We start from the raw sequence: 24198 nt of genomic DNA on the forward strand, positions 1-24198 counted from the left end.
AATAAAAATGTGGTAAGGTGTAAATGGATATATAAAGTTAAAAAGCATCTTGATGGTTCAGTTGCTTGCTATAAAGCCCAATTAGTGGCTAAGGGGTTCTCTCAGGAAGTTGGCCTTGATTTACTATGAAACATTTAGCCCTGTAGTTAAACTTACTACAATGAGGCTTATGTTATCTCTAGCTGCTTCAAAAAGGTGGAAACTGAAACAACTGGATGTCAAAAACGCTTTCTTACATGGCTTTCTTGACGAAAAAGTCTTTATGGCTCAACCACAAGGCTTTGTGGATGTTGATCACCTTGAGTATGTTTGTAAACTTCAAAGGTCTCTCTATGACTACAACAAGCTCTCAGAGCTTGGAATGAGAGATTTACCAGGTTTCTTTTATCTTTGGGGTTTTAATCCTCATATGCGAATCCATCATTGTTTGTGAAGTCTACTAGCCAGTCTATTGTTGTTCTCCTGTATATTGATGATATAATGTTGACTAGGAATGTTGAGAGTCATGTTCAAGTTATGATCAATCAATTGACCAAAGAATTTGATATGAAGGATCTTGGTCTGCTGCACTATTTCCTTGGCTTACAGATTGAATATCAAGCTCAAGGTATCTTTGTTCATCAGTCCAAATATATTACAAATCTTTTGCAGAAAACTGATATGCTTCATTGCAAGCCATGCATCACTCATTGTCATCTCAATCACAAGTTACTAAATCATGGTAGCTCTTCTGTTTTGGATCCTAGTCTTTACAGAAGCATAGTTGAAGCATTACAGTACCTCACCTTCACACACCCAGACATTGCGTATTCAGTTAATCAAGTGTGTCAGTTCATGCATTCCCCTATTGAAGATCATTTTGTTGTTGTAAAACGAATTTTGAGGTATCTTCGAGGTACCATTGGTCTCATACTATGTTTTAGACCTGGTTTCATGGATATTAAGGCATACACAGATGCTAATTAGGCTGGTGACTCGAATAATAGGCGTTCAACCACTTGTTTTGTTGTGTTTTTAGGCTCTAATTCGGTTTCTTGGAGTTCTAAGAAACAACATACAGTAAGTCGGTCATCTACAGAAGCTGAATATCAAGCAATGGCTACTACCACTACTGAAGTAGTGTGGATTCAACAGCTACTCAAGGATCTGCATCTTTATAGTTCATCTATTCCCCCACTACACTGTGACAATATTTCTACTAATCATGTGTTACACTCCAAAGCAAAGCATATTGAAGTTGACTGCCACTTTGTGCAAGAATGTGTTCAACAAGGCACAATTTTGTTGCAGCTTGTCTCTTCTACAGAACAGTGTGCATATGTGCTTACTAAGGGGTTGTGCTCTTCTGAGTTCAATGTCCATTGTTCCAATCTTATGCTCGGTTCTCACCTCCATAAGATTGAGGGGGAATGTTAGGCTATAGAGATTAGCTTAGGATTGTGCCAAGTGTTATGTATTAGATGTGTGCCATGTATCACAAGTGTATTAGATGAGTTAATTATATGGGGATGTATTTATATATAAACAAGTGATATAATAATATTAATCAATACAGTGAACTATTGAAGAAATACACAATCTCTCTCTCTCTCTACTTTCTCTCTCACAACTCTATGTAAGATTTGTTAACATAAATTACTATCTATTTATCCAATAAAATGGCAAAAACCAAAAAGGAAATTACTACCCAACTAAAGAGAAAAACCATTTCGCATGATTGTATTGGTCTCGAGGTACTAGGTTCTCACTTAGTTAAATTTCACCTTCATGAAGGCAGCGGATATATGCTATATCATGACTTATTATAGTTTGTTGTAAGTTACGAATGTTCATTTTATAAGTAATGTTAAATCCTATAAAACCCGTGAATGCGATTTATTTTCTAAAATTTGATTGCTTTTCTGGTGATGAAACTAAAATTATTTGTTTTTATAAAATTTTTTATAAGTAATGTTAAATCCTATAAAACCTGTGAATGCGATTTATTTTCTAAAATTTGATTGCTTTTCTGGTGATGAAACTAAAATTAATTGTTTTTATAAAAATTGATGTAAAATAATTATAGTTTTTACCGAAAAAATAAAAACCAAACTAAAATGCGGTAAAATTTGTAGTTTTTGCGGCAAAATTTGTACGTAAAAACTCTCGGGTTCGGATAAAATCATAAAAGAACAGGACAAAACCCCCCAAAATCGTTTAGAAAAAAAAGCTCTCGGAGTCTCTCCCTCCTCCCTCCTTCTCGATTCTCAATCCGAAACCAGAAAGCTCTTTCCGATTCCCGCAAAGATCTTTCTGGGTTCAGCAAAATCAATGGCCTCCGTTCGCCACCGCCCTCTCCTCCTCCTCATCACCCTCCTCGCAATCCCCACGTCCTTATCATCCCAATCCATCATCCAAATGCCGACGAAACGACACCGCGTCTCCGCCTCCGACGACAGCCTCTTCTGCGACAGCTGGAGATTCTCCGTCGAGACCAACGACGCCGGGACCTGGTCCAACATTCCGTCCAGGTGCGTCGGGTTCGTCCAGAACTACATGACCGGCGACCGGTACCTGTCCGATTCGGCGGCCGTCGCGAATTTCTCGCTGAGCTTCGCGAAGGGGGTGACCATAGGCGGCGATGGGAAGGACGCGTGGGTGTTCGACATCGATGAGACTCTGCTTTCGAATTTGCCCTACTATCAGGCACATGGATTCGGGTAAGCTCCAGTCGATCACAACCGTCCGATTTTCTTTGATTGGTTTGATTTTAACTGCAGATTAAATTGTTGTGGGTTAGGAATGTTAGGCCTTTTGTGGTTGGTGTGGAATATAATTCGTCATTGGCAGGTGGGATTAGCTAATGAGAGGCCGCCACGTAAGGTAGATAGATAGTGTACTGTGTGATGCATGCTAGGGTGCAGGCCCCACCCAAAGCAGAAAGTGTGATGATCTTGATCTAATTTTAAGCTTTGCGACAAATGTCCAATTTGATGAGGAAATATGGAATGATTGGATTTTGATTGTAAAATTGTATGTTTATAGAATTTAGAAGTTTAGATTCATGCATAAGAGAGCCTTTATTAGGAGAGAATGTCATACCTCTGCAGTCTGCAGATATATTTTTTAGTGTCGGTAACACTCAGGTCACGTGATAAGGGCGGTTAACGTTAGAGATAGCTGGTGACTCAATGAATTTTCTCCATTGTTACAGGGCATTCTTTGTAGCCTTCATTTTGGTTTGTTTGTTTGTTGATCATTTGGTTTGTTAACTTATGAGTATTGCTTGTAAAAGATGATGATGCTGCATATACCCTATTAGTTTGTGCCAAAGTGATACCTTGCACATTGTGACTTGTGACAAAGCACAGTGAGAAGGTCTAAATGGGAAGAAACAGTGTGACTTTTAGCAATTTAGAGTGAGAAGGAAATAACTTTTAGCAATTTGGTAACATTGTAATTTGGAGAAAACATTTCAAACCCAATACTTTAGTGGAAAACTTAACAGACGTGGTAATGAGGGAAGGGCACCATAGGAAATTACACAACTTCAAATCAATTAGAGCAAGACAAGTGGATAGATAAGTCATTTAAAACTCATCGTTGTTGGGGTGTTTTTTTTTTTTTTTTTCCTAATTTACACGGGGTAAGGGGAAAGGCAACATATAGCTGAAGTATGGGTAAGGTAAACAATCTTATTTGTGTTATACAGAACACATTTATGCTGCAGATTCCAGTTTTTTTTTCTTTGACGAACTGGGGTTGCATAATCATCACATTGTTCACTGCCTTCAAGTCCTCTATCCTCCATCGTAGCAATGAGAGTTCCACTGAAAACTCTCTGTTTTTCTTTGTAATTTTCGATTTCCCAACATCACTCTTAGCCGGTATAGGTCTGGTTTATGTTCCTTTAACTAGAGTGAGTTATGCGGGATTCTTAAAATACATCAATGATTTTAGTTGTCTTAATTGATAAGTTTTCCATACGATGAAATTTGACTGGGTCTACATTCTTTTGGACATAGATCAGAGACGTTCGATGAAGCATCTTTCGATGAGTGGGTGGAGTTGGCTGAGGCCCCTGCTCTCCCAGCAAGTTTAAATCTATACAGTCAGCTTGAGCGGTTGGGTTTCAAGATTTTTCTGTTAACTGGGCGGAGCGAATATCAGAGAAATGCCACCGCGAAAAACCTTCTAGTTGCAGGTTACAACAATTGGGAGAGGCTGCTGCTGAGGTACATTGCGCTAACTTCATTTCTTTCCTTGTCTTTCTTCGTAACTTGGTAGTAAAGACTGTTGATGTTTGGTTAATCCGTTAATGATACAGAGGACCTTCTGATCAAGGAACACTTGCCACGGTCTTCAAATCCCAGAAGAGATCGAACTTGATAAATGAAGGTTATCGAATTCATGGGAGCTCGGGAGATCAATGGAGTGATTTGGTGGGTTTTGCAATTGCTCAACGATCCTTTAAACTTCCAAACCCAATGTATTACATTGCCTAGCAAATTACCAACATTCAGCAATTGTCTGTAATATAATTACATTCTTGTATTTTCCCTTAAGTTCAATTGCCACAGTGATTAAAATTGGTTGCCATCGTTCGTCTGCTAACCCGGCGGCGAGCCAATCCAATCCGGAGAACCTTGTATTTGTATTCATCTTTTCAAGTGGTATGAAAGTCGGCTTGATTTAGATTTTAGAGTCGCATATGCCTTGTTTCATTTGATTGGAATAAGTTGGTGCAAACAGGAGTGCCAGGAACAGTCACACACTCGTGCATAGATGATCGAGCCAAGTGCCTACACAAATGATCCCACCATTTTTTGTGGAAAACTTAAAAGACTTGTTTATGAATGCTTCTAAAGAAAACACTTTTAGCGCTTCAAGAATTATTAGAAACAAGTTGAAACTTTTATTGAAAAACCAAGTGCACTTCAAAAAATACTTGGACGTGGTTGCTTCTTGATAAAGTGCTTATACAATCCACAAGCGTTTTTAAGTTTTCTGTCCAAACGGAATTAGAAGTGCTTTTGCCGGTTACAACAATTGGGTAGAAACATTCAAGTTCTCAAGTATGTTTGTTCAACAACGGCAAAGACGAAAGCTTTTAATTATATGAGCACTGGATTGGAAATGCCAAAACAAGATTTTCAAAAGTTGAGATGAAGTCACGTGACACAAGCCGATAAACATACATGCGAGTGCGGCACAAAAAGATATCACATAAATTCCATAAGAATGTCACATGACAAACAGAAGCAAACCATTTTATATATCCCACTGTTTCTGCTCACGATTCTTCCATTGCTCAAATCCAAAGCCAATCATGAAATCTGCTTTTTAAAATAGTGCTTCTGGGAATCTTGGTTAACAAAACATTTGTCTGGATATTAGAGAAATTAAGCTTTGAAATCTCCTTATGGAGAAGACGACGGGTAGCGGGACCCACAGACCAGAGGCTTGGACCCCGGAATTCTCAGGCAATTCAACCCGCCGCCCGGAATCAGAGAGCATTCTGGCTGCGGCCGCTGCATGTTCCGCCCGGGAATGCAATTCAGAGAGAAATCAAACCACACATTCCGGTCAGACAACTTCGTACATTCCTGACTAAACCCAGAAAAGAAATTGTAAGCAACGGTCAGATTCTCCAGGCTTTTCAACGAACACACCAAGTCCGGCAGCACCCCCGACAGCTCGTTGTGCGCCAAGTTCAGAACTTCGATTTCTTCCAGGCAAGAAATCGTGTCGGGAAGATGACCCATCAGGGAATTATGGCTTGCATCGAACACCTTAACGTCTGTGAAGATCCCGACTCCTTCGGGAATGCAGCCGGTTAACTGGTTGTTGAGGAACAAAATCTCCTTCAGTTTCGTCCCCATGAAGCCGAAGCTGGCCGGGAGGTTTCCGGTGAACTGGTTGTTTGCGAAATTGATGACGGAGGCTTGGGAGTTTCCTAAACTCTCGGGGATTTCGCCTTCGAAATTGTTGTTGTTGAGGAAGATCGCGTCGAGTTTTTGGTTGAAGAGTTCGCCCGGGATGGTGCCGGAGAAGCTGTTGTATCGGAGGTCGAGGTAGATGAGGTTCGGAATTTGTAATGTGACCGTTGGGAAGCTGCCGGAGAAGTCGTTGTTGCTGAGGTCGAGTTCTTGGAGGGCGGTGAGGTCTCGGAAAGTTTCGGGGATTTGGCCGGAGAATCTGTTGCTATTGAGGTGGATGAGAGAGAGTTGAGAGAGTAAAGAGAGCTCTTGGACGAGATTGCCCTTGAGATTGGCGTGGTTGAGATCTATGCCTGCAACTTCTTGAGAATCAGGTGAGCAGAAAACCCCTCTGTAAGAACACACATTCGGGCCGACCCATGAGTCTAGAACCTTTGATGGGTCGTCGGAGATGGCGGATTTCCACCCCTGGAGGGCGGTGAAAGCTCTCTCGAGGCCTGAAGGAGAAGACCCAGACGGGACTGGGGGATTCCCATTTCCATTGATTCCTCCACCAATCCAGACACCGCCGCCGCCAATAGGGCCAACATTGACACCAACTCCGCCGCCCACATTAATCCCAGCTTCCGTGGGGATAGCAATCAGTAGGAGAAGTGCAAGAAACCACCACCATTTCTCCATTTTTTTAGTGGAGAAAACACTATAATGCTTCTTTGCTGGGTTCACTTGTAAAGTTGTCCAAATACGTTTGCAGCATTGATGAGAGTAGAAACTGGTGGGGTTTATTTGGCCTTGAACGAGAGTAAAATGTATTGTAACAATACTATTGTTGGCTTAAGATACCACTTCGTGACATTTTTGTTCACATGAAAGTGTCCATGATCGAGATATTGTTATAATAATATCACCGTAAAATAAAAATGATCATGATCAAGATACTGTTTCCATAACATTTCTTATTGGATGAAACTGTTTTAATTATATTTTTTTTATTAATGTTTTAGTTTTCGTTTTAATGTTCTGGTTGTTACATTTCACTGTACATATGTTGACTTATGAGCCAGTGATTAGTGTTATCATCATTCAATTTCATGGTGATAGAACAGGCTGGTCAGCTTCTTTTGGTGACAGAGAAGTTCTGGTCAGTAAGTTGGTCCATTAGTAAACCGACCAATATAAATGAGCAGGGGTAAATTAGTCTATATAAGCTTGCGTAATGATATGATGTAGGTCCTAATCATTGACAGAAAGCAGAGTGAGAAGGATACAAACATTTTGGGTGGCTCATAATATTATGAATCAGTACATGTAGTATTGATTAGATGGGACAAAGTTCAGATACCTATTGTATTTGTAGCCAGACTCAAACTTATTATTCAGATAATAATATTTACTTCACTCTATTCATTTACTCTTTCTTGGTGTCTGAATCGAGATATTTTGGTAAAATTGTCTGATTCTGACATTTTTCATTAGGTGAGATTAGTCCAAAATCAAATGATACAAAGATATAATATTTTTTTTTTATTTTGTAAAATATCATACAAATGATGTGATTAAATATACGCAACGTAATCAATTTTTTCTTTTAAACATTAAATGTTGCGGTTTATGCCAAATATGAGATGGTTTAACGCATGTCTAAATGGTGCAACTGCTCATGCTCCTATCTCTTAAACTAGATCCCAATCTACAGGGTAATCTATGGCTTTTAAGTTTTAACCTAGCTTGAGGATATCAGGTTCTTCATTCCCAGTTGATATTGAACTAAGTTGGGATCATTTGCTTGGTTGCGTGAAGAGCACAGGAGTTTTCTAGACGTCTAGTACGCACCGATGTATGGCATACACCTGAATCCTTAACATATCCAGCCCTCTATTCAGCTGAGGTAGATAAGTTTGCCCCATTGTCGGCATAATATTGCACATGCTGTGTGGAACAAAAAGGGATTCATGGTGAGAACATGAATCAAAAGGCAAGCGCGTGCTCTACTTGGAGTTGAATCTCTCTATTGGATGGCAGCTAGCTTCCATGGTACCAAATTCAACTGTCTCACTATAAGTGGAAGCCCTGCAAATTAGTTTTGTTTACAAAAATCTTGGCCACAAGAATGTAAGCACCAATTTTTCTCTATTCATTTGTGATACCTATTATTTGCAATTTTTTTGAACAGTCGATATTTTGAAAACATCGAAGAAATTCTTAAATTTCGGATAATATCGACAGATTTCGTCGGTATTTATGATATATCGGTTAAATATTGACAAACTGCCTTTTGACATTCTCTAAAGTTTCATTTTAAATTTACACATTTTTGAGTAAATTTTCATTATTTCCATCGAAAAAAATATTATATGGGAGCTTTATATATAGAGACAATTTTTTTTACTATATTTCAAGGAACTCTACTAGTTTTTAAATATGTCAAGGAGAGACAAAAACATAAAAACAATTAAAGGCTAGCCCAAAAACATGAAAACAATATTTTAAAATACTAACCATACCCCCTAAGATTTTAGGCTTTCAATAGAATCCAACTCTCACAACTCCAGCAAAATTAATATGTTTCATAAGCTCAACCCATTTTTGACTATTTATGCAGAATCAGTTTTGAAATTATATGTAGAATAAGTTTGTATCATTTATTACTATAATCAGTTCAATCAGTCATTGACTATTTTTGCATAATCAGTTTAACCTATTTTCGACAATTTTTGCAGAATCAGTTCAACCCATCTTCGATCATTTGCAGAATCAGTTCAACCCGTTTTCAACCATTTTTGCATAATTAGTTCAACCTGTCCTTGATTATTTTTGCAGAATCAGTTCAACCCGTCCTCGACCATTTGCAGAATTAGTTCAACCCGTTCTCGACCATTTTTGCAGATTCAGTTTAATCCGCCATCGACTGTTTTTGCACAATCAGTTCAACCCGCCTTCGACCATTGTTGCAAAATCAGTTCAAACCGTCTTCGACCATTTTTGCAAAGTCAATTTCAAATACATGTAAAATCAGTTTTGTATACTTTTTTTACTTTAAAAAAAAATATGCAACTTTATTGACTTTAATACTTTAAAAAAAATGCAACTTTCCTACTCATACGATGTCACATCCCCGCCCGGGCCCCCACCACAACCCGAGCCTGCTCCACCACCGTAGCACGATATTGTCCGCTTTGGGCCCCGACCACGCCCTCACGGTTTTGTTTCTGGAAACTCACACGAGAACTTCCCAGTGGGTCACCCATCCTGGGAGAGCTCTCGTGCGCTACTCGCTTAACTTCGGAGTTCCCATGGAACCCGAAGCCAGTGAGCTCCCAAAAGGCCTCTTGCTAGATAGAGATGTGAATATACATATAAGGATCACTTCCCTGGGCGATGTGGGATGTCACAATCCACTCCCCTTAGGGGCCCGACGTCCTCGTCGGCACACACGCGACCAGGGTTAGGCTCTGATACCAATTGTCACATCCCGGCCCGAGGCAGAACCACTTCCCGGGCCCGACTCCACCACCGTAGCACGATATTGTCCGCTTTCGGCTTACCATTCCCTCACGGTTTTGTTTTTGGGAACTCACGAGCAACTTCCCAGTGGGTCACCCATCATGGGATTACTCTTGCCCTCTTCTCGCTTAACTTCGGAGTTCCTACGGAACCCGAAGCCAATGAGCTCCTAAAATGCCTCGTGCTAGGTAGAGATGTGAATATACATATAAGGATCACTCCCTGGGCGATGTGGGATGTCACATACGAGGGAGGTGAGGGTTACGGAAGAATCGAGAGTATCATGGAACATGAAATTGAACTAGTTTTATATATTTTATAATAGAACCAGTTTGTATAGTTTTAGAAGAATTAGTAAATGGGGAAGCCTAGTTTGTGTTGGGTTGAGTTAGATTGATTCTTTGTAAGTTCCAAAGAATTTACATTTTTTATCAATCAAATTAAGTTCAAGGTTAATTAACATCCTCCTTCAAGTTAAATTAATCACTATGTATTAATTTAATTTCTCTTGTGCAAGCTTCATCATGTGTTCAATCTTTTGAGAGTTCATTGAACAATGTCCAAATGTATAAGAATATAAGATTGACGCTTGTTTTGTAAGTTGGTCTTTTGTTTACTTGGATCAATTTTTTTATCCTTTTAAAATGTTTGAGAGTATATTTGATGTACCTGATGAAACAAATAAATTTGAAATAGGTTTTCTAAAGTCTCATTCCCAAGTGTAAATATAATTGTTTTAGCTTTTGTACTAGTTAACCTCAACTTATGATGGGAAGCTCATTCTTGCGGCAAAAAGGTGTAGATGCCCAATCTGCACGACTACATCATCTCTTTAAACCCCGAGAAACAAGGCACCTAGGTGGCACGAACAACTCCAATGTTGGAGAGAGAAGTGTGAAAAGATACCATAGATAAAGGGTATTTTCGTCAGTTAAACTCCAAAGAAAAAAAAAAAACAAATGATGTCATCTTTCAAATTTATTATTGTTTGTCTCTCCTTGAAATGTTTAAAAAATGTTGTCTCAATATAAAATTAAGTAGTAAAAGTATACTCTATATATAATTTTTCCATATTATATCTATTGATATTTCCACAAATTTACATATTAATATTTTCAATGATACCGATATTTTAAACACTGTTAATACCCAACAATATAAAAATTAAAAGAAAAAAAAAGAAGGATTCAAGGCAGCATGTGAATATTAGGTAAGCATCAAGATTTTTTGTGACAATAAATAATCTCATTCCTATGAATTATTTTAGAATGCAAGGGATGTTGGGGATAAAAAAAAAAAACTAATTGTGTGAAGCCAGGTGGATAGGCTTCTAAATTGGCAAACCCAAAACTCACCTGTATCTCATGTGCTTGTGCTCAGTTGGGGTGGGAATTTATGCCAATTCTCCGATTGCTCTAAGATCTTGATTCATTTACATTTATGGAGTGGAAGGAAACACAACTAGACAACTCTAAAAATTATATCAGTTGTCAGGTACTTTCTTTTACATTTATGGAGTGGAAGGAAACGCACCTAGACAACTCTCAAAATTATATCAGTTGTCAGGTACTTGGAACTCACGTGCGATTAGAATTATTTATTTATATATTAAGAAATTTTAAGTTCGAACCTTTATTCCGAAATATTCATATACATAAAAAGATATCAAAATACATAACTTGGGTCTTTTGGTTTGGATCTTTTGGAGGTGTTTTGAGATGGAAAGCAGCAAAGTTGGACTCTGAGATGATAGTGAATTTTAGGGCCCAAAATTGTACTTGTTTAGACTTTTTGTTACCAATATTTGGACTGGGCTCATGCAACATGGCTAGGGCCTAATACTTACAGAACAATCTGGGTAATTAGGGTTTATTCAACTAATTAATCAAGTATTGACCAGCAACCAGTCCAAATTGTGATCAATTAATCACTCAATTAGTGTGTGCTTAGGAGTTAGGCAGAGTTTTGAAGATAGGGAACAGATGGTATCTGTTGCAACATAAATTATCCATCTAACCAATTAAATCCAAAATGATTATGTTTTTTATTTGTCCATCCAAAAGGATTATGTTGGATGAGGCACGTAAAATACCAGAAAAGAATCACCCCAACCCAACAATTACACACATATAATATTTGTCACTTTGGTCCAAAACAAAATCAATCCATATGCTGCCCCTTGTTGTTAAGAGTAGGTAATTTCGCGTCTATGAAGGAAGAGATTTTGCATGTCTTATGAGTAGTTTGACTAATCCTTCATGGTGTCTATGGAAAAAAAACTTCTTAAGGGTATTAGAGTAGGTTGTCTTGCTTGTGAAGCTCAACGGCTGCGCATGCTTCACGTCACCAATTTGTGTTGTCCACGTGCTAGTCTTGAAAATTCATCAAACGTGACAAGGCATATTGAAAATATTAATTTCACATCGAGTAAAGAAGAGACTTATACCCTTATAAGTAATTGAGTTATTCTAATGTTACCAATTGTTTTTCACACCACTGAGCAGGAGTGAGTTATACAATAACCTACTTGAAACTACATTTTTACTCCTTGTGATTTATTAAAAAGTAATAAAAAATTTCCTGTTGGGGATTTGTTTTGAAGTGCAATTTCTGTGTTTCCGAAGTGAATGAGATTCATGCGACACCTACTTTGCATAAAAAAACTCCCACTTTCTTTACTTTTGAGACAAATTGCTCGACAAATTGTTCGATCCCCTCTGAGAAACGGGGGACCACTACTCTCGTATCAACAAGATGTAACCCTACCTAGCTACCCTTCATATGCATGGTTCACGGTTGAACTTGAAGCTCCCTCTTTGCAGTCTTCTTTTCTACTGCCCACTTCACATTACTAATAAAATCTAAGAAACAACACTTGAGAAAATAGTACAACAATGACCTAGGGGAGGGAATGCCGACATACGTCTTGAACGCGGAACCTCTTTCAATATTTAAATAGTAGAGTACCATAGCTTCCGTTTTTTCAAAGTTCAATATCTTTAAACCCAAATGTTAACTACAAAATTATTTAAAATGCAACTCATTATCCATGATGTAAATCAAATCCACGTCGAAACACGTTGTTACACTCTCAGAGTATGAAATCAAAACGAAAAAAAACTTACTAACTTGGAGATTAAGTTAAGCAAACACTTATTCCTTGACAACTTTCTTGGTCATGCTTCCATCTAATTAGTTACTTTTTTCCTACCAAGGGCGCTAAGTTAACCTATCTTTTCCTTTATTAACTAAACACTTTAAGACTTATCCTTTTGACTAACCATTCGGATCACCCACCAGTCACGATCACACACATAACCTTCCAATGGCATTTAACGTAATAAACTCCAACTCCAGCCCCCATTGATAACCACCACCTACCTGTATTTCCCAGATTTTGACTATTTACAACTTCCTATTTCAGTTACCAGAAAGTATTCGCATACAAAATCCAATTCCTTGGCATCTAAGTTAAACAGTGCACACTCTTTCTCTAACTCCCCAAATTTAGAAGCCCACCTCTCTAATTTCCCTAATTTCCGTTTTCCCACCCAAAAATCCCTAATTTTCCATTCGGGATCGGCCCCCAATTTGCTTGTTCATTGCAATTCCGCTCCTTGGTTCGCCAAGTATGTAAATTTCTTGTTTCTTTTTTTATTCGGAAATTTATATCCCAATTGCGAATTAGGGATTCGGAAATTCGGAATCTTTTTGGGGATTTTATTACCCTTTGTGTTTTCTCATTAAATTTGGATCTGGTGGTCAGGGGTGTTTGTTGTGTGTGCGAAATGAAGATCGAGGAACTGGAGGCGGAGGGGGATTGTGATCGGAATGACGGCCTTTCCGGGAGGCAGATAGTTGGGGTTGACGACGCCAAGCGAGCACTCGTTGGAGCCGGGGCGCGGATCCTCTTTTACCCGACCCTGTTGTATAATGTGCTGCGGAACAAGATGGAAGCTGAGTTCAGATGGTGGGATGAAGTTGACCAGGTTTTTCTTTCTCGATTTTGTTCAATTTATGTATTTTTGTGGTTGGGTTCGTTAATCCTCTGTTTGTTGACCTAGAAATTGTAGGAAAATTGATTTCTTTTCTTCTTTTTTTTGTTGATTTTAATTTATATATCCTTGTTATGTAGCTACGATTTGTTTGGTTTCTGAGAAAGTTGGTTTCGAAAGAAGAAACAAGTTTTTGAAATTGATCAATTTTGCAAGAATTTTGTATGGGATCGGAGAATCAATGATATGTCGCTTAATATAGGGATTTGTTGTTTTCCTTTTCAGAATTATTTGTTATTTCAATCAGTTTTCTCACTTTCTTGGCAATCAATCGAAATTTGGGATAAGAAAAAAAATTTGAAATTTTGATGTTTTCAGGACTTTACACAAAAGTGGATTCTTGCATGTTGCTATTACATATATTTGAATAGACCGAGTATATATGTATGAATATCGTCTTGGATTTGTTGTAAGAGGTGCAGTTGTTTGGTAAAATGTATTTCGTTGCTCATTTCGTGGTGTTTAATGGATACGTGGTGCTGTTCTTTCAGTTTGTTCTGCTCGGTGCGGTTCCATTTCCCAAAGACGTTCCCCAGTTGAAGCGGCTAGGTGTTGGTGGTGTTATCACTCTCAATGAACCTTACGAAACTTTGGTTCCGACATCCTTGTATCGTGTGTGTTACTTCTCTGCTCCATATGGTTCTGAATTGCTACTACCATGTTAGAAGTATAAATTTTTTTTTTTGGAGAAATTAGGTTCTCATCCCTCCTTTTTCAACTCCGTTGATCAAAACCTTATTCATTTTCAATTTTTGATCAATGCCCCTTGGTTTTAATAAACATCATTAATTATTTCAATACTAAAATATTTTACATATCAAAATAATTAAATTTTATTAATAAATATATTCATTTAGTGTTAGAAACGTTACATTTGATATATATATATATACATACACACACTTACTTATGGGTAAATTTTGTATCATATATTTTTATGTTTAGTTTGTACCGATTTTAATTTGCAGCCCTTTTTTTAAATTGTTGTAACTTTGGATGCGGTCCTTATTTATCAACGTTCTTTGATTGAAATCTTGTTAGTTTTCAGTTTTTGATTGGGAATTAATACAATAATACATTTCTCTGTAGGTTATTATAATTTTAAATTAAATTTGATAGTTGTAGTTACTTATATTAATGAGATATTAAATAAAATTCATGATTTGTTGGGTTGAAAATATTCAAAAAATAAATTATACTTATATAAAAAAGTATAATTTATATTAATGACATGATTTGTTATTAAGATAAATTATATTTAAATAAAACACATTATTTGTCATTACTAATATTAATGACATTTTACATACAAAAAATTGGTAATTTTTATATGATACTATTTACATACAAAAAGTTGGTACATTTTATACAAAAAAGGTGGTACGTTTTAGATGAAAAAATTGGTATATATTATATACAAAACAATGGGTACATTTTATATAATAAAACAATGGGTAAATTTTGTATCATATATTTTTATGTTTAGTTTGTACCTGCAGCCCCTTCTTTTAAATTGTACAAGTTTTCTTTTCAGTTTTAGTTTGTACCCATATATTAATTTCTTGTTGTGTCCATATTTTTCAAACTTTTATTTTTACACATTTTTTTAACCTTTTTTTTTTTGTACCAATAATTTATTGATAATGTACCTATTTTTCTTTAAAGATGTTCCACCTTGTTATATGTAAAATATACCAAATTTGTTTTTGTAAGTACCATGTTTTTTATGTAAAATGTACCTATTTTTTAATGTAAGATGTATTTATTTTTTTAATCTAAAATGTACCCATTGTTTTATTATATAAAATGTACCCATTGTTTTGTATATAATATGTACCAATTTTTTCATCTAAAACGTACCACCTTTTTTGTATAAAATGTACCAACTTTTTGTATGTAAATAGTATCGTATAAAAATTACCAATTTTTTGTATGTAAAATGTCATTAATATTAGTAATGAAAAATAATGTGTTTTATTTAAATATAATTTATCTTAATGACAAATCATGTCATTAATATAAATTATACATTTTTATATAAGTATAATTTATTTTTTGAATATTTTCAACCCAACAAATCATGAATTTTATTTAATATCTCATTAATATAAGTAACTACAAATATCAAATTTAATTTAAAATTATAATAACCAACATAGAAATGTATTATTGTATTAATTTCAGGGACCCCAATCAAAAACTGAAAACTAACCAGATTTCAATCAAAGAACCTTGATAAATAAGGACCGCATCCAAAGTTACCCAATTTTTCTTGGTTCTTGTCCTTGGATAATATGATGTAACGAAATCATTATTTCAAGTTTTTTTCCTCTAACGAAAATATGTTTTTAAATGTCTAAATAAGGACAAGTTTGAAATCACCTTTATTTGATCTAACATATGAGAAAAGGAACCCACAGATTAAGATTTGAAACTATAATGATTCTTTCTATTTGTTTTGAGATGTTTTATTATCCTGCCAATAAGAAGAGTGAAATGCATTTAAATCTTCTCAATCTGGATTGTACTTATTCGTTTAAGATGTTTGATGGTTCTCAGGCCCATGGAATTGACCATCTTGTAATTCCCACGCGAGATTATCTATTTGCTCCTTCCTTTGTTGATATCGACAGAGCTGTAGAATTCATTCACGGTGAGGATCTTATTCAACTTCAATATTTTGCTAGTTCGTAATTTTTAGCTTTCATTTGTAGAGCTGTTAATTTAATTATTTAACCTTGGTTCCCAAACACAGAGAATGCATCGTGTGGTGAAGTTACTTATGTGCACTGTAAAGCTGGTCGGGGAAGGAGCACAACTATCGTGCTTTGCTATTTGGTAACTATCTCCTGCTTTTCAAAAGTTGCTGGTTGCATTAGCTGAAGAGTTACTGATGATGAACCCTTGTCAACCTCTAGGACATTATAGGATTGAATTGATTTGCTCTCTGCAGGTGAAATACAAGAATATGACACCATCTGCAGCCCTAGACTATGTCCGGTCTAGAAGACCACGTGTACTGCTAGCCCCCTCACAATGGAAGGTATGTGTTGTAGTTCTCTCTTGTATATATGCATTTTGTTATAATCTGCAATCTTCTATCATTCATTGCTGACTGATTTTATTAATTCCCATTCCCGTACAACCTCAATCACCATGTTTTGCTGTTTCTTGGCAGGCTGTTCTAGAATACAGCAGATGTGGATCAACTACCGCAGCATGTTCTCCCTCAGGAGATGCAGTTTTAATTACCAAAGATGATCTTGAAGGGTACCATGGAACTTACGACGACACTGCTCGTAAGCAGTTGGCAATTGTTCCCAAAATGGTGAAAGCCAGCCCCATGATAGCTAGGTTATCATGCCTTTTCGCATCCTTGAAAGTCTCAGGAAATTGTGGACCAGTCGCGAGGCGGTTGTCTGTGCCGGAGCCACGTGCTTGCTGAGCTCTCACACATATCACGCAAGTGTCGATAGTTGTTTGCTTGTACAGGAGCACAAGCACGATGGGAATGGAAGTTTTATGACGCGCCAATGTTTCTGGTCGCTTCATGTTTACGAGAGAGAGAGAAGGTAAATGAAGAAATTAAAGATAAAAAAAAAAAAAAAAGGTTTCGGCGGCTTTCTTCAAGATTGTGTATAACGCATTGTCAATGGCTGAGGAATGTGTTTTGGAGCTTCTACATGTACATTACACAGCACGTCAAATTTTCTTCCTTTTTTAATGTAATTTCTTCGTTGTTATTTTCCTAGTTTGTACCAATGGCACACTATGTACTGCTGCTGCTGCATTTAAAGCATCATTGTTTTGCTTTTTAACCTTTGGTGGTGTTGTGTTTTGCTTTAGCAACTTGTGCCAGCGGTGAAACTTTTACGAGGTTTCTTTCTTTCTATTATACACTGGCTAATGTCAAAGTTCTGAATGGCGACAGGTCTTTGGGAGGGCGAGGTGCCATAAACTATGGTACGGACAATGGAGACAAACTGATGCCTGACCTCTGTATACAAAGCATGATACGCTAGAACGGATTTACTGTCATGTGGTGGTTCTTTTCCAATAAACAATGACAAGTGTAAGGCACGTGAGACCAAATACAGGGGGTGTGTTAGTACGGCTGCATGCACGTGGTATGGAGGGGTGGAAGCTAGAATTTTCCACGGACAATGGGTTACAAATGTTATCTTATGCTTAGTCGCGAGGTGTCGTACAGATAACATAGTCATGCACCTTACCTAAGATTTTCCTCTATTTGAACATATGCAATAGCCAACTATTGTAGCTGTAGAGTTTGACCATTTTGATATTTTTCACATAATGGGCGGGTCTTATCTGTCGGGCTATTTTACATTGCTAGGTTGTTTGGATTATTTTGTGGTGATGAGGATCTTGTGATTTACGGATTCCGGCTCGAATTGGCCCATCTATCAATGCCCATTCAAGTCCGGCCAATTGACCAAAGCAATGTGCTATTCAAGTTTTAATCTTTCCGCGTGAATTAAAACAGCTTAGAATATGTTGCGTCATTCTTTCAAAATAGTAATATGCATATTAAGTCATCTCTTCTATATACAGTTCAGTTCAAATGTACCAATAATCATTACACGCTATGCAATTATCGCCGGAGGAACAAGAGCAAAAATAGAAACATGAAAAGTAGGTGGGGGTGGGAGAAAGACAGGTGAATTTTATGCTAACATTGTTTTCAACGTAGGGTTTTTTCATTTAGTGTACACGTAAGTGTGGACTTAAATGGAACCCTAATTTAAATTTCAAGCCTTCAAAAGTCAGGGCCATTTGGCCAGGAATCCGTAAAATCTCATTGTGCAGTCTTTATGGTTGATCTATTGTGGGTTGGCAAGTCTGTCTTTGAGATTTCAGGGGCTTGTATAAAATTTATGATGCAATATGTTCATAAACATCGTCTCCATATCGACCTGTTCCATTCCCGAACCGATGTCCGATCTTTCAGCGAGTAATAATGATGCAGATGTCCCAAAGTCAGTACCATAAATTGAGCTATAAGGGGTCTAAGTTCCGACGCCGAAATGAAAGGAGCTCCCAACCCTTTATTTATTAGGCAAACGTCCATGGTATTTGATTCTGTAAAACCAATAATCTCCTTTGTAACAATATCTAAAGCATTGCCACACCTCACCCTTAACCAAAAGTTGACGCCGAGATAGAGATCAAATTCAGGCAGCTTGTTTTCTCCATTAATTGTAGTTTCCATACAAGAGGGGAGGTCTAATCAAATTCAATATATCTTGGAATGGATCTCCATTGTTTGGACAGTTCATTCCACGCTACATACACGCAGACGAATATCAAATTCAAAAGCTCTGGTGGAAAAGATCATGAAATTTTGATATCCAAGGCAGATGACTCTTCCCTTCCTCCCGTTCTCAATTGCCATGGAGATTTTCCAAGTCGTGCAGCTAGTTGAATCACCTACTTATGGTGAAGATGGTATGTCTTTTTTTGTCGAACCATCAAGCACATTCTTATATGTATTGATATATGCTTTGGTGTGGGTGCCTGGAAGATCATGGAGCGTTCTATCCGGGGCTAGGTTCCCTCTAATCGCTTTGAGCGAGGGTAGGGTAGGATGCTTTAGTAGTCAGGTCACTTGGCCCTGGTGTGTAGTTGTGCTCCCATAATCCTCTTTTGTCCTCGCTACTGCCATTAAAAACTAAGATAGGTTTTAGTGCATTGGTAATTGTTAGTTGCTCGGAAAAAATATATGCTTTCACATCGTTCCTGTTTGATCTCTCTTTGTTAATGAATGCAGTTGTAGACATCAAAATTTCGGTGAAATGAATGTTGACTAATAATTAAAATTTCAACGTTCACGTGTCACATAAATTTTACATGTAGCGTGTGATTCAACGAAAAATCGAAATAAATTGGAAAAGTCATCAAATATGACACGTGTCAATACCTGGCAGAAATGATTTATTTCATCTGATTATTTAAATCCAAAAATCAAGTTTTGGAATTCTATAAATAGGAGGCCAAGGCATTCATTTTGGAGAGGAAGGAAGAAAGAAAAAAAGAAGGAAAAGAAGAAAAGAAGGAAGGAAGAAAGAAAGAAGCCTTGAAACTCTAAAGCTCTCAAGCAAATCCCGAAGGATCAAGAAAGCAATCTTCGTTCTTCGTCAAATCCACCTTCAAGATCAAGCCCCGACGGCCCTTGAAGAACTTCCACCAACTCAAGATCAAGCCCTGACGGCCCTTGAAGAAAGTGTTCATCGTTCATCATCCAATCAACCTTCAAGATTAAGCCCAGAAGCCCTTGAAGATCCGCTCATCCATCAACCTTCAAGATCAAGCCCCAACGGCCCTTGAAGAACTTCCACCAACTCAAGATCAAGCCCCGACGGCCCTTGAAGAACTTCCACCAACTCAAGATCAAGCCCCGACGGCCCCTTGAAGAAAGTGTTCATCGTTCATCATCCAATCAACCTTCAAGATTAAGCCCAGAAGCCCTTGAAGATCCGCTCATCCATCAACCTTCAAGATCAAGCCCCGACGCCCCTTGAAGAACTCCAACCAATTCAAGATCAAGCCCCAACGGCCCTTGAAGAACTCCCACCAACTCAAGATCAAGCCCCGACGGCCCTTGAAGAAAGTGTTCATCGCTCATCATCCGTTCATCCTAAGATCAAGCCCCAACGGCCTTTTGGATCAACAACCTCAACAAATCCACACATCCAATCAACCTTCAAGATCAAGCCCAACGCCCCTTGAAGATCCATTCATCAACTGTTCACCCTTAGATCAAGCCCCGACGGCCCTTTGGATCAACAACTCATCCACAAACCCATACCTTACGAAGATAGAATCAGAGGACCAAATTACAAAGAGATTGTAACCCCAAAATCATTAATACAAAAAATATATTTTGTACACGTATTCTTGTCTCTTGTGTTTTAGGAATTTCTCGTGTTTACAGCAGTCGATGCCATAAGGAACATCACTACTATGTATCAAATAAAAAGAAACTGGGCTGGTGATCCTTGTGGACCTAAGGATTTCTCTTGGGAAGGTCCAGAACGCAACTATATCACTTCGCTTGCTCGGATTATTTCCCTATGAGTCCTTCTGGGGAACTAGTTTTCTTACAATTCTTTGTCTTTGCAATTTCTAAGCAAAATTGCCCTTTATTGTGATTGGGAACTTGAGTTCAAGCAATTTGAATTGGATAATAGCTGCTTCCATTGCCAAGCTGTCATCGCTTGAGTCCTTGTAGTTGTTCTTCACTTTTGCTTCCATAAAGACTCATCTTGCTGAAGCTATTCACTTTAGTATCCTGCAGAACATACTAACTATAATGCTTTTTGTCCCAGAGATTTGTCGAACAATAACTTAACCAGGCCAATGCCTCTGTTCCTGGAAGAATTGAAGTTTCTCAAATCCCTGTAAGTGTAATTAGTCCGTGATGATGTACTTATTTGACACAAGAATTCCATTATTAAGAGTTGACCTGCAGGAAATTGAAGGGCAATCCGCATTTGAACCTTGCAACTCTCGAAACAGATTTCTTAGAAACAAAGAACATCGCATTTACATTGTGGTCTCGAGAAAAATTCTGCAGTTATCTTTTTAAATCATGAAAAGCGAGGTATTTATCTGTAGGATGAGATTATTGAAGAGGACATGTATGTTATGTTTCTTCGCATTTGTTGCTTTGCTTTTCCAACAAGCTGCTAAACTCTTCATGCTTTTGTAAATAATGACCTTTCAACCGTTGAATCCTTATCAAACGATTGACATCGATTTTCAAACATGACCGTTTCTATTTCCTTTCTCGTAAAAAATACGATTGTCGAGTTTTAATTTGTAAGATCTTCAAGACAAAATTCCAACCCTACTTTTTTATTCTATATATATCCAATGTAGTAGGGTTTGGAAGAGCAAACTAATTGGAAAAAAAGATTAAGCACGCTAAAATGTTGTTTTGGCAAAATCTTTGTGTGTAAAATAGAAATTCTTATAAGTCGGAAGTGGCTTATCATTTATTGAGTTAGAAAAGTATTATTGATAATTATTAAAGCTAAATGCCATGGAAATTGGTCTTTTGACGGTCTTTCTACAATTTTTGCATAAAAGAACTGTAAACTAAGAGTTATAACTTATCATTTTTGTGAAAAATGCAACTTTTGTGATAAGGTCATTTGTATGTGCAGTATGAAAAATATTAGTCATTTAAAGGCGATCATACCTTAAGTTCCATAAGTGAATTTTATTGAATTCTTATATTGTAAAAAAATAAAAACAAAAAATGAATACTAGCGGCCCATAACAGATATTAAAAGCCATAACATATTTTCAGTGGTAAGAACAACTATGGATTGTTCTGTATGAGTTCTATGAAACTTTTGTGCGGCAAAAATTTCATGAACATAAGTTTAATAATGTTTTTTCCAAACTGCACAATATCAACTAAGCTAGTAAGAAAAATATGTTTGTTCGTTTTAATTTGTAAGATCTTTTCCTTGTGCATTAAGAAATATAATATAAATCATTTATGATTTATGGACTTCAGGTCCATGGTGCAAGACCCATTAAGCACATGCTGGTTAACACTCAGCTCGTATAGTACATTTCAGTTTATAAGCGTTATTGTTATAGATACGTCAAAAAAATTAAATCCAAATGCTTCCAAGAACTATGATGAGAATTCAAAAATGGTTTTTTTCTTAAACTTTTTTATGAAACGTTATTAAAGGGATTACTTAGAATTATAAAGACACTTCTAAACATACCCTTAGAATTATAAACTAGTTCCTTTGTTAATGCAGTTTCTAATGTTTGCTACATATTAATCATATATTGTTTAGCTAGTTGCTTAATTTCATAACAGGCGTATGAATGATTTGAAACTCTTTTCCATTACATACATATACATGCTTTCCTTCCAATCGATGTTTGCAGACGGTCTTACATACGTTATAAGCACTCAAAGTTCGGCAGTTCATACATGTCTCTTTTCAGTCTTATCCAAATCCTATCCTAGGATATATACAATTATTATTATTAATTATTATTAGAGCATTGTTTTCAACATCCATAAGCCCTACATTCTATTATTTGTCCAATGGGACACTACCCATTCAGTCTGTACCAGTTACATATCGACGATACTTTATTATAAACACTTCTCCAGCTTAAACTGATGTGATCTAATTGGGCCCTCGTTTGCTTTTCAAAGAAAGCTCCTTTTCAACTTTAGTCCATTTTGTATCTGTATATATACACACAAAAATCTGGTGTTTATATCTGATACCGTATTCACAACATAATTGTAGATCGATTTTTTATGTAAATTAACAAACCATATCTGTGTTGTTCATCCTTCCATCCCAACTCTAATTTCCATATTTTATGCATACAAATCGTCCATGCATGGAACGCTATTCTAATGTTAAATTAATCTGGAAAAAATATGAACATTGTAATTCACGTAGTTAAGAAGATTTAGTCATGTTTCCTTCAATATTATGTATCAAATTCTCCTACCCAATATCGTATATACTTATCTGCAAAACGGCAATATTAATTACAGTATGATGAAAAGTTGTCATTACTTAAATCCCTAAGATATAGTACTCGTTTGGTACTGATATGCTTTTGAAAAACGCGGGTATCAAAAAAAGCTGGTAGCTTTTTTGTGTTTGGTAAACATTCAACTTCAGTTTTTTTTTTTTTTTTTTTTTTTTTTTTTTTTTTTCACAGTTTTGGGTGAAAAAAACCAAAAAACAGAAGTAGCAAAAGCTAGCTTTGAAAAACCAGCTTTTTTTACTTCCACAGCTTCTGCGCAAACCTAATTTGCAAGAGGCGACGAGTCCTTTAATGAAACTTTCAAATACCCAAAATGGCCTTAAACAATTAAATAGAGTACACATAATACCAACTGGAAGACGTCGCCAACTTCAATTGGGAGATCGTCCTCATCAACTCCGCCACAACGCTGTTCACTCCCAGCTTCAACAATCATCGTTATTGACCTTTGATTCCATACCCTACGACATTGTTTATGTCTCTGTCCTTTCACCCATATCTCGTTCGTCCTCTCTCACTCCCATGCTGACAAAATCGCATCGAGAAACACCACCATATTTTCCAGTGATAACCAAACTCGGATTCAGATTCGATTTTGGCATTGCGAACTTGCCCAGATTTCCCAGATTGCACCGCTTATAGGAGACTGATCTTCGTATTTCTGCAAATTAGGAGAGCCTAGATTGCACAGACGAAGAAAATGAGGAAGAAAAATGCAGTGAGACAGGTGAGAGAGATTGAGGAACAACCCATCAAAGACGGCATAATCACAGCGTTGGCGCCTTCGAAATCCATGGAGATGAAAATAAAAAAGAAGAAGATGGAGCAGAAAAAATAAAAACTGAGAAAATTGAGGTAGTGGGGGAGACTTCTAGAGAGATTTTTTTTGGTTTTTGGAAAAGTCTAGTCGATGCATATGGAGAGAATAAAGGGAGGAGACTCTAGAGAGAGTATTAATAAATAAAATAATAAATACAATTATTATTCTTTATTTTTTGTCAAATATAAATAAAATTATTCTTATTTTACATTTAATATCATACTTATTTTTGTCATTTGACATAGTTACAGCAGCTTTGTATAAAAGTTTACCAAACATCTTTACACTTAAAAGCACTTAAAAAAAAAAAAAAAGTTTACCAAACACTCAATTGCTTTAT

General features: G+C 36.8%; 3 protein-coding genes across 4 annotated transcripts; 2 read left to right on the forward strand and 1 right to left on the reverse strand.

The window, feature by feature from the left end:
• Positions 1–2163: 2163 nt before the first annotated feature.
• LOC103943925 (acid phosphatase 1) lies at positions 2164–4674 on the forward strand. The gene is made up of 3 exons (XM_009354301.3): positions 2164–2699; positions 4005–4214; positions 4307–4674. Exons 1-3 carry the CDS (start codon positions 2311–2313, stop codon positions 4482–4484), a joined length of 777 nt encoding a protein of 258 aa, XP_009352576.1. The 5' UTR covers positions 2164–2310; the 3' UTR covers positions 4485–4674.
• A 510-nt stretch (positions 4675–5184) lies between these two features.
• Positions 5185–6834, reverse strand: LOC125478492 (leucine-rich repeat extensin-like protein 6). Its single transcript, XM_048586676.1, has one exon. The coding sequence runs from the start codon at positions 6597–6599 to the stop codon at positions 5400–5402; it is 1200 nt and encodes a 399-aa protein (XP_048442633.1). The 5' UTR covers positions 6600–6834; the 3' UTR covers positions 5185–5399.
• A 6009-nt stretch (positions 6835–12843) lies between these two features.
• LOC103943928 (phosphatidylglycerophosphate phosphatase PTPMT2) lies at positions 12844–17935 on the forward strand. 2 transcript variants are annotated; one of them, XR_007259347.1, is made up of 8 exons: positions 12844–13051; positions 13189–13411; positions 13969–14091; positions 16037–16130; positions 16233–16315; positions 16431–16520; positions 16656–17049; positions 17409–17935. XR_007259347.1 is itself a non-coding variant. In XM_009354303.3 (7 exons), the coding sequence occupies exons 2-7, from the start codon at positions 13211–13213 to the stop codon at positions 16920–16922; spliced, it is 858 nt and encodes a 285-aa protein (XP_009352578.1). In that variant the 5' UTR covers positions 12844–13051; positions 13189–13210; the 3' UTR covers positions 16923–17295. The 2 variants fall into 2 exon arrangements, 1 of the variants encoding a protein (XP_009352578.1); XM_009354303.3 differs by lacking the exon at positions 17409–17935 and having other exon boundaries at positions 16656–17295.
• Positions 17936–24198: the final 6263 nt, after the last annotated feature.

The sequence above is a fragment of a genome, unplaced genomic scaffold (genome assembly GCF_019419815.1).
Source record: "Pyrus x bretschneideri cultivar Hongxiangsu unplaced genomic scaffold, Pyrus_bretschneideri_v1 Contig1, whole genome shotgun sequence".
Classification (NCBI taxonomy): Eukaryota; Viridiplantae; Streptophyta; class Magnoliopsida; order Rosales; family Rosaceae; genus Pyrus; species Pyrus x bretschneideri.